Source organism: Pseudorasbora parva, chromosome 23 (assembly GCF_024679245.1).
Source record: "Pseudorasbora parva isolate DD20220531a chromosome 23, ASM2467924v1, whole genome shotgun sequence".
In the NCBI taxonomy this organism is placed as follows: domain Eukaryota; kingdom Metazoa; phylum Chordata; class Actinopteri; order Cypriniformes; family Gobionidae; genus Pseudorasbora; species Pseudorasbora parva.
The window spans coordinates 14,444,835-14,456,903 of NC_090194.1; the positions used below are offsets into that span (position 1 = coordinate 14,444,835).

At 36.7% G+C, this 12,069-nt stretch overlaps 1 protein-coding gene across 2 annotated transcripts in view; it reads left to right on the plus strand.

The window, feature by feature from the left end:
• The window catches only part of itga1 (integrin, alpha 1), a 60,492-nt gene extending 50,813 nt beyond the window's left edge, over positions 1–9,679 (plus strand). For both annotated transcript variants that reach the window (XM_067433368.1, XM_067433369.1), the window contains 10 exons: positions 1,791–1,871; positions 1,954–2,030; positions 2,139–2,228; positions 2,377–2,479; positions 4,315–4,428; positions 4,510–4,617; positions 4,709–4,819; positions 4,917–5,012; positions 6,532–6,645; positions 6,729–9,679. In XM_067433368.1, coding sequence (XP_067289469.1) covers positions 1,791–1,871; positions 1,954–2,030; positions 2,139–2,228; positions 2,377–2,479; positions 4,315–4,428; positions 4,510–4,617; positions 4,709–4,819; positions 4,917–5,012; positions 6,532–6,645; positions 6,729–6,791 — 957 coding nt within the window. In that variant the 3' untranslated portion in view covers positions 6,792–9,679. The remainder of the gene's footprint in view (positions 1–1,790; positions 1,872–1,953; positions 2,031–2,138; positions 2,229–2,376; positions 2,480–4,314; positions 4,429–4,509; positions 4,618–4,708; positions 4,820–4,916; positions 5,013–6,531; positions 6,646–6,728) is intronic.
• The last annotated feature ends 2,390 nt before the right edge of the window (positions 9,680–12,069 follow it).

Below are 12,069 nucleotides of genomic sequence, written 5' to 3' on the forward strand. Positions count from 1 at the left end.
CTCGCACCCTACCGGGAGAAGAGCCCGTACGGGCCATACAAGGACCTTCCGCTCTATTAACATCAAGCTGAGCCATACTCGAAAAAAACTCTCCGAAACTTGTGAGAAACCGGAAGGAGTATTTTTGAAATACTCCATCAAATGTCCAACATTAGTTTTTGAAACTTTGTCTACAGGGAGTGCAGAATTATTTGGCAAATGAGTATTTTGACCACATCATCCTCGTTATGCATGTTGTCTTACTCCAAGCTGTATAGGCTGGAAAGCCTACTACCAATTAAGCATATTAGGTGATGTGCATCTCTGTAATGAGAAGGGGTGTGGTCTAATGACATCAACACCCTATATCAGGTGTGCATAATTATTAGGCAACTTCCTTTCCTTTGGCAAAATGGGTCAAAAGAAGGACTTGACAGGCTCAGAAAAGTCAAAAATAGTGAGATATATTGCAGAGGGATGCAGCAGTCTTAAAATAGCCAAGCTTCTGAAGCGTGATCATCAAACAATCAAGCGTTTCATTCAAAATAGTCAACAGGGTCGCAAGAAGCGTGTGGAAAAACCAAGGCGCAAAATAACTGCCTGTGAACTGAGAAAAGTCAAGCGTGCAGCTGCCAAGATGCCACTTGCCACCAGTTTGGCCATATTTCAGAGCTGCAACATCACTGGAGTGCCCAAAAGCACAAGGTGTGCAATACTCAGAGACATGGCCAAGGTAAGAAAGGCAGAAAGTCGACCACCACTTAACAAGACACACAAGCTGAAATGTCAAGACTGGGCCAAGAAATATCTCAAGACTGATTTTTCTAAGGTTTTATGGACTGATGAAATGAGAGTGAGTCTTGATGGGCCAGATGGATGGGCCCGTGGCTGGATTGGTAAAGGGCAGAGAGCTCCAGTCCGACTCAGACACCAGCAAGGTGGAGGTGGAGTACTGGTTTGGGCTGGTATCATCAAAGATGAGCTTGTGGGGCCTTTTCGGGTTGAGGATGGAGTCAAGCTCAACTCCCAGTCCTACTGCCAGTTTCTGGAAGACACCTTCTTCAAGCAGTGGTACAGGAAGAAGTCTGCATCCTTCAAGAAAAACATGATTTTCATGCAGGTCAATAAAGGGTATAAAAGAAGAAAGGCTGGCAAGAAAGGGTATAAAAGAAGAAAATCTAATGATATGGCCTCCTTGTTCACCTGATTTGAACCCCATTGAGAACCTGTGGTCCATCATCAAATGTGCGATTTACAAGGAGGGAAAACACTCTGAACAGTGTCTGGGAGGCTGTGGTTGCTGCTGCACGCAATGTTGATGGTGAACAGATCAAAACACTGACAGAATCCATGGATGGCAGGCTTTTGAGTGTCCTTGCAAAGAAAGGTGGCTATATTGGTCACTGATTTGTTTTTGTTTGGTTTTTGAATGTCAGAAATGTATATTTGTGAATGTTGAGATGTTATATTGGTTTCACTGGTAAAAAATAAATAATTTAAATGGGTATACATTTGTTTTTTGTTAAGTTGCCTAATAATTATGCACAGTAATAGTCACCTGCACACACAGATATCCCCCTAAAATAGCTAAAACTAAAAACTAAAACTTCCAAAAATATTCAGCTTTGATATTAATGAGTTTTTGTGTGCATTGTATTCCTCAAAAATACAACTTGACTAATAATTCTGCACTCCCTGTATGTTTAGGATGGGAATCCAAGTCTTTAACAGTGTAAAAAGCTCAGTATGTGTGAAACAGCATTTCACCCCCCTTTAAAAAAATGGTTTCTTTTTTCATTTTTTTCCTGCAGCCTAAAGAGAAGGACTGTGAAACTAATAATACCAAAATAGTATGTGCAGTTGGATATCCTTTCCTTAAAACAGATAAAAAGGTAAGATTTGCCTCTGTTATCAAATCAGCATTGTTATGTTTCTTCTCATTCTGTTTACACTCACATCATGTCAATCCAACAGGAAAGCTTCAAAATCCAATTTGAGCCCAATCCCTCTCATATTCGTAAGGACATTGTGATTAATGTTACTGCAACAACGTAAGAATTGCATCCATTTGAAAGTTACCATCTTTTTACTGTTTGACTTACTTGATCAAATAGAGAATATGGATACTTTGTTGAATATAATTTATATTTTCACCACAGTGATAGTGATGGGTCGGCTTCAGAGCTGAAAAATTACTTTGTGAGCATCGTCATCCCTGTGACGCATGAAGCCAACCTGCGATTCCTTGTGTAAGTGCCTTATTTAAAACAACCAATCAGCTTTGCCAAAACCAGAAGAATTAGACTTAACCTAAGTAAACCTCATTAAATATCAAATTTTGTACAAATTATATAAATAGAACTACTTATCTGATTGTCATTTTATGTTTTATTGTAGTAACAAGAAGGAAGACCACATCATATTGAAAGAGAAGGAGACAATACCCAGTGTTTTCAACCACACTAGTGTGATCGGGGACGAGGTGAAAATCAGCTACACGGTAAGACTCAAAATCTCAGCCTTCACTTCTTTTTCAGAATCACTTCTTTCAGGCCCTCTAGACTATCATGTGGTTAAGAAAGAGGACAAATGAGGAACTGTAAAGGAGAACTGTCTATGTAGTTAATAGAACACTTTGGCGTAAACTATGTAAAAACTAAGATACTGTGTGACCAAGGAGTCATCTTGGGTCAACCTTTACAAAAAAGAAGTTTATTCAAGTGTGTTATTAGTATACTTCTTTTAAACTAAAAATAGGAAGGTATACTTTCAGTCTACTTTTTAGTACTTCTAAGAAATATATGCACAAAGTTGATTTAAACTGTCAGAAAGGTCTTTGCGAGGGAACGCAAAAGGTTTAGGGGAAAAAAAATACCTCCCCACCTAAAAAAATTCCTCCACCACGTCCCTTTAGGGGCTCCGTATATATTTGGCCTGCATTGGAACTCAGTCTTTTATTTGAGATATACAGTACTTAAAAGTATAAATAATTATTCTAAGTATACTTGCTTTGTAGTTGTGTTTACTCTTTTGATTGAGTAGCCTATTACATTGATTAATACTTTTAAATTAATACTTACCGGTACATTTGTTGTACAAATGTTAATAAAGAAAACAGACTAGTATACTTGTAGTACATTTTTAGTTTATGAAAGTGCACACTGAAGTATACTCTCAGTAAACGGTTTAGTAGTTTAGTAGTTTTTATACTGCAACTATACTTGTAAGTGATGTTGTGAAAAGTACCGACTTCGGAACCAAGTTTTAAAATAGGCCCTAGTTTAAATGGCAGGCATAGTGTAGTCGCTCAATGAGCAAAGTGGAAAAAGGATGCTAGCTCAAGGATTTACTAACATCACTCAACAGCTGGTACAAAAATAACTCTAAATACAAATAAATATATCAAAATATTGCTGGTAATGACATTATGGTAATGAGGCTGAATAAGTCATGATCAGAAGGAATTCTGATTAAATTACTTACTTTTTTCAGACATCAAATATCCCTGTTCTATGGCTGAGATGTGCTCCCCTGCTAGTCTTCATTTCCATGGTTACGGCATAAACAAGTCTTACCCTTAAAAAATATCCTTGTTGTAATCATAGACTGTCGCGGTAATCACAGTATTTTTGTGGACAATACTAAATAAAAAAATATTCACAAATTGCACAGATATGAAGCCGAATTATCCATCAAGTGGCTTTAAGTTACTGTTTAAACATATTGTGATTGAGAATTTTTAAATAAACTGATAACATTTTATTACATTTTCAGAGCAGATAAGATTTAAAGGGAGAGGGGACAAGGCCTGAGTAGCCAAATATTAGTGATGAAAACATTTTTTTAAATGAAAATCATACTGATTTTAGTGTATACATTTTTTTTGTAGTGCAATAAATATTATTTGAAAGAACTAAACTATTTATTTTATAATATAGTATTTTTAACATGAATGTATAACCTGGTGACATAAAAGTTCCCTTAATTGAAGAATTACAAACGAAACCCACAAACAAAAAAGTTTGAAAGTACTACTCTAAGTACATTTATGCACTAAAAAGAGTGATAATTTAATTTCAAACAGTATTGAAACAGTACACTTACAAGTATACTTCTAGTACATTGATATAAGTACATATATTTACTACAAAAATATACTTGAACTTTACTTAAGTATACTTAATAAAAATTAACTTGAAGTATACTTCTTTTTCATGAGGGAATGTTAAAAATTGACTGGTTTCGGGTGTAGATATGATCTAGATTAATTTAAACTGGTTTAAGTGTGTGAATGCTCCGTTGATCCAGAAATTTAGTTCTGATTGTGTTTAACAGATTGAGAGAGATCCTGGAATGCAGAGTCCTCCACTGCAGCTCAACATAACGTTCCCATATAAAACGTCTGCAAAAAACATGCTACTGTACCTCACAGATCTCACCCACACAGAGGTAGGTGCTCCGATTCCTCAAGTGGCTCTTTCTACACAACTGGCTCAGAAATATCTCAACTGCCTCCTTTTGTTCTTATAGGACGTCAGATGTGATGATGGCAAAAAATTGATTAACCCTTTACAGATCAAGCCTGACAAACCTTATGCAGTTAATCCTAAAAAAGAAACCTTGAGCGTCTATCTTTTGGTGAGTAAGCGTCACTTTCCTTATGAATTTGTGAATAAACACATTTGAAATGGATATCTAATCACATCTCTCTTTTTTTTCTGTATCCCAGAGTTGTAAAGAAGTAAGACATCCCTGTGTGTCCTTTAACTGCTTCATCCTTCCTGGAGACTTCAACCAGATCAACACCACTTTCAGAGTGTGGCGACCCACTTTCATCAAAGTACGCTCTTGTTAACTTTCACAGTTCTGCTATTTATGATCTGTCAGTGTGCTGTAGTAATATACATTGCCATCTGAAAACAAATTATCATCTATAGGGAGAATTTTCCAGCATTCACATGACTATCAATGCCACGCTGCAGAACAAGAACACGGACCTCTTTGTGTTAAATGGAAACGTCAAGAACAGACAGGTATGAAAACAAACCAGCTCTGAATTCTGTACCAATATCAATATGAGCAGAATTTTAAATTAAATTCATGACCATTACGATTAAAAATTGCATCAGGCTCAGTCTATATTTAAAAGTGCTGTAAGAGATTTTTCATTAGCCAATTGCCTAATCTGTAAATGTGAATAATCCATCTGGAATCACCCTAAAATGATGACAACATCATGACAACGCTGACCAACCCCTCACTAGTCACTATTCTGAGCTGTAGGCAGAAAAAGAGTAGAAAAGCAGCGCTATTAAAACCCTGTGCCAAGTCAGTAAGCTGATATTTATTTTTAGGTATAACAAAATATGATTTTACAAGTGAAACTACACTGTAAAAAAATATTTAGAAAAAAAGTTACCTGGTTGCCTTAAAATTTTGAGTTCATTGAAATTAAAATTTTGAGTTAATACAATGAACATTTTTTGAGATTCGACAACCTTTATTAAAATATTATTAAAAGATTTTGTAAGCATATTGGGTAATTGTGTGTTTTATTTCTGATGATGCAGTGAAACATGCCAAATAGTGCTATTTTCATGATTTATCCATTTTTTTTAATGTGGTTCAGATACAATAATATTTTGAGTTTCTATTTATTAAACAAATTTCCTTCATTGTATCAACTCAATTTTTTAATTTCAATAAACTCAAAATTTTAAGACAACCAGGTTACTTACTTTTTTAAGTTAAACCAACAAAAAACAACAATATTTTTTTTACAGTGTAGGTGCCACCAGCTTGGGCCTGCCATTGCTGCTTGCAGCAATAGTATTAAATCATTTGTGATTTTAAATATTTACTTTAAGTGTGCATTAGATGACAGCGAAAGTAATCTAAGTAGGGAAAAATGAAATCAGCATGCACAATTAAATATTCAATATCTGCTTATATATATATTTTTAAAAAATCTATCAAATGAGCTGCTAACCAATAAAATATAATGTATCTTTCATCTATAAATGATAGTTTATTTCATATTATTAAAGTCAGCATGATTGTTCACCCTATATTTATATCTTATTGTGAAATAATAATAATGCGGGGAAATAATAAGGCGGCAGTGGCTCAGTTGTTCATGTAGGTTGTCTACAAACCGAAAGGTTGGTGGTTCGATCCCCGGTTCCACCTGACCAAGCGACGAGGTGTCCATGAGCAAGACACCCAACCCCAGCTGCTACCGACGAGCCGGATGGCACCTTGCATGGCTGACGCCGCCGTCGGTGTGTGAATGAGAGAGTGAATGTGAGGCAAGATGTAAAGCGCTTTTGGATGACCATGGGGCTGTTAAAAGTGCTATATAATTTTGGACCGACAGTTTCTCCCGTCAATAAACTAGCAAAAGTGAATTCGGACATGCCCTAAATGCACCTCCACCATGCACTCAGACTGTGGGCTGATCGAAATGGTTGAAATCCCTTACAGCACCTTTAAATAAGCACTTTACTTTATTTTAGCTTTTAAACCATGACTAGTGTTACATCTTTACTGCAGGTGAAGATTCATGTCACCAAAGACATACGAAGTGGAATCCCACTATGGATTATTATCCTTAGTATTCTTATAGGACTTTTAATACTGGCACTTGTTATCTTCGCTTTATGGAAGGTAAGCATCACTATTTTGCTTATGTTAGCTCACCGTCAGCTCAGTGATGTTGAGTGTTGACTGTGTTGAATGTTCTCCTCCAGGCTGGATTCTTCAAGAGAAAATCAGTTGAAGACATGAAGGAAGAAATGAAGGACTCTGATTGAAGCCTGCGGTTCTGTAGCCTCCATCCCTCAGGTCAACTCATACTTAACCTCTGGCCAAGGTCATTGAGAAAACAGAACCATCACTAGGGATTTAAAGAAATATGAGGATCAGAGTCTGGGTTCACCAACAGTGTATTATAGACCATACCAAAGAGAACCCAGCGCTTTGCTTGACACTTTCATTCATCTTCATGTGTTCGCTGCAAAATTCGAACTCGAGCGAACCTCTGAGACGCCACAAAATTGGTGGACATTTTTCCAAACCTCGAGAGTCAAGCTTTGAACAGCAAAGCATTAAAGGTTCATCTAGCCTGAACTCAACATCCCACCAGCCACGGACCCTCATCTGTAACCCCCCTACGGCATTCATCATCAGCATAGTAAGGCTCAGGAACCTGTCCTGGAAACGTCTAGAGTTATCTACAGCCCTGTAATCAGAACCATACACTCTTATTGGCAGCAGGTTTATATATGGAGGTCTATTCCAATAACTCACTTTTAGAGCTTGTTTCGATAAAGCGCTGTACAGTGATGTTTTTCAGTTCAAAGCATTTGTTTTGATTAGTGTTATGGGCTATGAATATCGGCACATTCCTTTCGTTCACGAAGCAACTTTTTGGCACTGATGTTTTTCACACTTTTTGTCTTCAGTAATGAAGAGGAAAAGGCCTGTACTGTAAATGTAAAGCTTAAAGTGTATATAAAGATATGTTTGCAATATCGCTTTAAAGGGTTAGTTCACCCAAAAGTGAAAATTAGATGTTTATGTGCTTACCCCCAGTGCATCCAAAACATGTAGGTGTGTCTTTTTTTCCAGTAGAACACAAATGAAGATTTTTAACTCCAACCGTGTGACAGTCAGATAATGGGGTGAATAGGTAACAAGTCTATGAGAGCAAACAAACAAACAAAAAAACATGCTTAGGCAACGTGCACAAAAACCCTGCTCCTGACGACACATTGATTTGTTAAGACACGAACCGATCGGTTTCTGTGAGAAACCGAACAGTATTTATGTTCATTTTTTACCTCATATCCCGACGAGTCTCCTCAAGTTTTCCAATCGGCAGTAACTTCCGTCTAGTGAGGTCAAGCTGGTGCGAAACAGACACAAATACATGTTGGATGCACTGGGGGTAAGCAGATAAACATCTAATTTTCATTTTTGGGTGAACTAACCCTTTAATGATAAAATAATGGCTTTATCAGAATATTGCATTATCTGTATTCAGTGTGATACCTGTCTTGTTTTTGAGGTAGAAAGCATCTTGATGCCCGCAGTGTTTCTCAGGTATTCCAGATGGGTTGCAGACTCGGTGAATGTCTGGAATCACAAAATTGGACTGTTCTTGCCATGTAAATATTAGAAAAGAAAACTATTACTTGACTCAAATAGAACTGTTCAAGCTAAAGTGTGCAATTTATGGACCACCAAACTAATGACTGTTTTCAAACAGGATTTCCAAACTTTCCTATTGGTCGACAGCCCCAATTGAAACTCACACCATTGGTTAAGTCAGTGTCGCTGTTGTCTCACTGGAGGGGAAGTGCCAAAAAACCGAGCAATGTTTTATCACCATAGAGACAGTGTTTATAACCTTTAAGGAAATGAACCTACAAATGACTTATAGATGACTCTTCGTATTAAGCTAGAGTTAAAAATAACAAAAAATAAATTACACATTTCAGCTTTATATATAAGTATATAGAAATATTCTGTGTTTGATTATCTTTTGATTATTTCTGGGAAACAGCAGAAATAATCAAACACAGAGTGCACAAAATATGCAGAATGCAAAATATGAGTCTGAATTACATAGTGTACATATACAGTGCCTTAATTTGTAATGCACTGGGTGTTTGAATGGAAAGAAAAAATCTTCTTTGCATTATTATGTTTCCCATTTATTTGGAGCATACATACATGTGTATACATTCATTAATGATGCATTAAGCCATGCTGTTAAAGCAGAAACAATGTTAGCTACATTGTTTCTGGTTCTGCAGTTGCTGTTTTTTCCAGGGGACTTTCTGTTTTAAACTTTTTGTTTTTGCAAAATAATTTTTCCAACAGCTAACCAGAGCCTTCCACGAACTCTACGTACAAGGACCGCACAACCAGTTATTTCTCTACTCTTTTCATTTTTCTTTGTAAAAAAACATGTGAGACATTTTGCCACTGATTAGATATTTGATTTTCAGTAAATTTTGTTTTTAATGCTCCCTTTTTGACAAAAAAACATAAAAGCTCAGATTGCTAGATGTGGCTGAGATGTTAGAAATTTAGCTTGAGCCTCAAGTGTGAATATTTAGCACACATTCTGCTTTAGTGTGAGTGCTAAAGATAAATTATTTTGTATTTAATTTAGTCAAATTTTTTTTAACTGAACACCCATTCATTGTTAATGATGGTGTTTTGTGGTATAAATTTCAGGAAAAGAGATTTGTTTCGTTTTCATGTGGTACTGCCTTATGATCTGTATACGTCTTATCATACAATTGTCATTTTTGTTGTTTTAAAGGCATGAAAAGAGTTATTGCTGTGTTGTTCAAAAGGTTGTTCACAGGCTCTATTTGTACATTGATTGAGATGCCAAACATGATTCTATTGTATATATCACAATCAACAGTATTCATTTTTCAAACTCATAAAAAGTTGTTTGAAAAAAAAAAAAGTTGTTTAAAACATGTAGGATAATCAAGCCTCACTCTCAGATGGAGTTCATCGGTCTTGAGCACATGTGAGACACTGCTGTGAAGTTTCTATGTAATGCACTGGTTTGTCATATTGTACATACTTTTCAGCACGGATTTAAAAAGCCTTGAACATATTGTCAAAAAAATGCGCAGAAAAAAATAAAGCTTATTTTGTAATTTAGACACTTCAAGAGACATATTTGTGTGTTTTTATTTATACTGTAACAACGTAGCCTATGGCAGAAAATTAGCATATTTTCGCTCTACCAAGTTAAATAGTTCCATAATGAAGCAAAAGCAGAACCTTGCCCTGTCCAAATACCTAATTGCGGTTTTTGCATTTGATAATTTGTCTGTTTATTTCCTGTATTTGGCCCAAGCATTCAAGCAGGCGTAAAGACTGCAAGTGTGTACTGTAACCTTTGATTACCCGATGGACACACTTTGTTGCAAAAAGTGCAAGTGTTTACAGAGCTTTTCGTTATTTTCAGCACTTTGCATTTTAAAAAGAGCACATTCATGGCTTTTCGGAGATAGCACTCTGATGGAAATATGATCCTATTTTGTTACTATCATTTAAAACTGAACCTTTCAAATTGTTTGTCATAAACCAACATCTTAGGAAAATGTAATGGGGTTGCCAAATGTTGCCAACTATTACTCCCACTGTTACACTTCTTTTTTCATTACAAGTTGCACCTAGAAAATTAATATGCAAATTAGAGACAGTGTATTCATTGCATGCATTGTATTGAAACCCACCCACATATTGAATAAATTAAAATGGTATATCAATTAATTCCATTTGATCTTTCATAACATTGAGAGAATCATCTTTAAAAGTGCAGTGTGTAGTATTTATGAGGATTTATTTCAGTGGTTTATAAAGACCTTCCATACTGAACCGTTATGTTTTTATTACCTTAGAATTATCCATTTCTATCTACATACACCACGGATCCACTTACAGTGAAATCGCCATTTTGCGCCATCATATTTCTACAGTAGACCTAAATGGACAAACTGCTCTATGGTGCACTAGCTACTCTCTATTGTCTCAGACGGCTATTTTTTTTGTCCTGTGTCAGCCACCATAGCTTCTCTATGTGCTTCGATAGGGAGGGGTGAGCAGTGACTGGTTGCAATTCGCAACCTCACCGCTAGATGTCGCTAAAATTTACACAGTGCACCTTTAATGCCGTATTTACTGTGGAGTCACACTGGTGGAAGATTTAAAAAATATATTTAAAGCTACACTGTGTAACTTTTTAGTTTATTAAACACTTAGTTTAAAATATATGTGCTCATTAATGTATATTTACTTAGCCTAGAAATCTAGACGCACCCTAGCGGCAGCAAATTTAATCTGCCCGCAAGTGTCGTCTAGCAACTCTCAATACCCTTCTGAGCTGTATTCGCCTAACTCTTGCCGGACCAATCACATCGTGTATAGAGTCGGTGGGCGGGGCCATAATGACGACGGCCGAGTTGCGTTTGCATGCTTCTAGTAAACACAGACACTGGCGAACGGCGGTCTTTCGAATCAGCTTTGACCGTGACTGGAAGACTTGGAGTTAAGCTTTTCTCTGAGAAAAGAACAAAGAACAGCACTGAAGTCATTCTTAAAAAGGGAAGATGTGTTCGGAGTTTTGCTGACCGGATACGGCGAATGTTTAATCTATCAACAAGCTCTGTTTCACCTTCGTTGCTCTGGTTGGTTGTAGCGCTATCCTATCGCGTGCAGAGGGAGTTTGAAAGACAACCGTTTATCCCACCCCTCGGATTGAGCCCTGTCTATGGTGAGTTTCCAGACCAAACATCTTGATGTGGGTCTGGCTTGTCAGGCTAATATTTATTTCTTTTAAGTAATAAAGTATTTTCGTAAATTTATAATATGCCATTGAAAATACATACGGGTGAGGGGTTCGAATGCCGGTCGCCATGTTGCCCCTCCATCTTGAAAGTACATTAGCCAAAGAGGGACATACCCATAAATTCAAGCTTCGCCATTTGCGTTTTAACACTCGATGGCACAGTGTCGAATGTGAAGAGGGGGATTGCCATGTTAATCTTGGACTAAATCGGCCACCGTAGGAGTTAAAATGAAATTAGAATTGAGAGGAACAGAAACTATTATTCACTGGATGGTCATATACCTTTTCACCGCTAGATGGGGGGAAATATCACAGTGTAGCTTTAAACAATCTCAAAGACAATGTTTTGTCAAGTTTTAGATTTTTTTTTGTGTTAGAAATAGTGATTTAACGTGTTAGTTTATGCATTATGATTAGTCATATCTGAACACTGTTTTAGACAACACATCAGTTTTTTCTGCATTATTACCGACTTATTGAATTGATTTCAAATACTCTCAAAACTTAGCTCTGTGTTACAGACACAATGGTTTATAGGTGTATATGTGGCTGTGTGTGCATGGTGGGTGTGTTTATTTCACTGTCTTCATGGTTTAGAATGTCACCCCTTCACTGATTTTACATGATGACACACCCCTTGTGTTTGAAGGGCCTCTGAGATTATAAGACTCGCTCATAAAGACACTCACCTGTTGCCGCCATGTCCA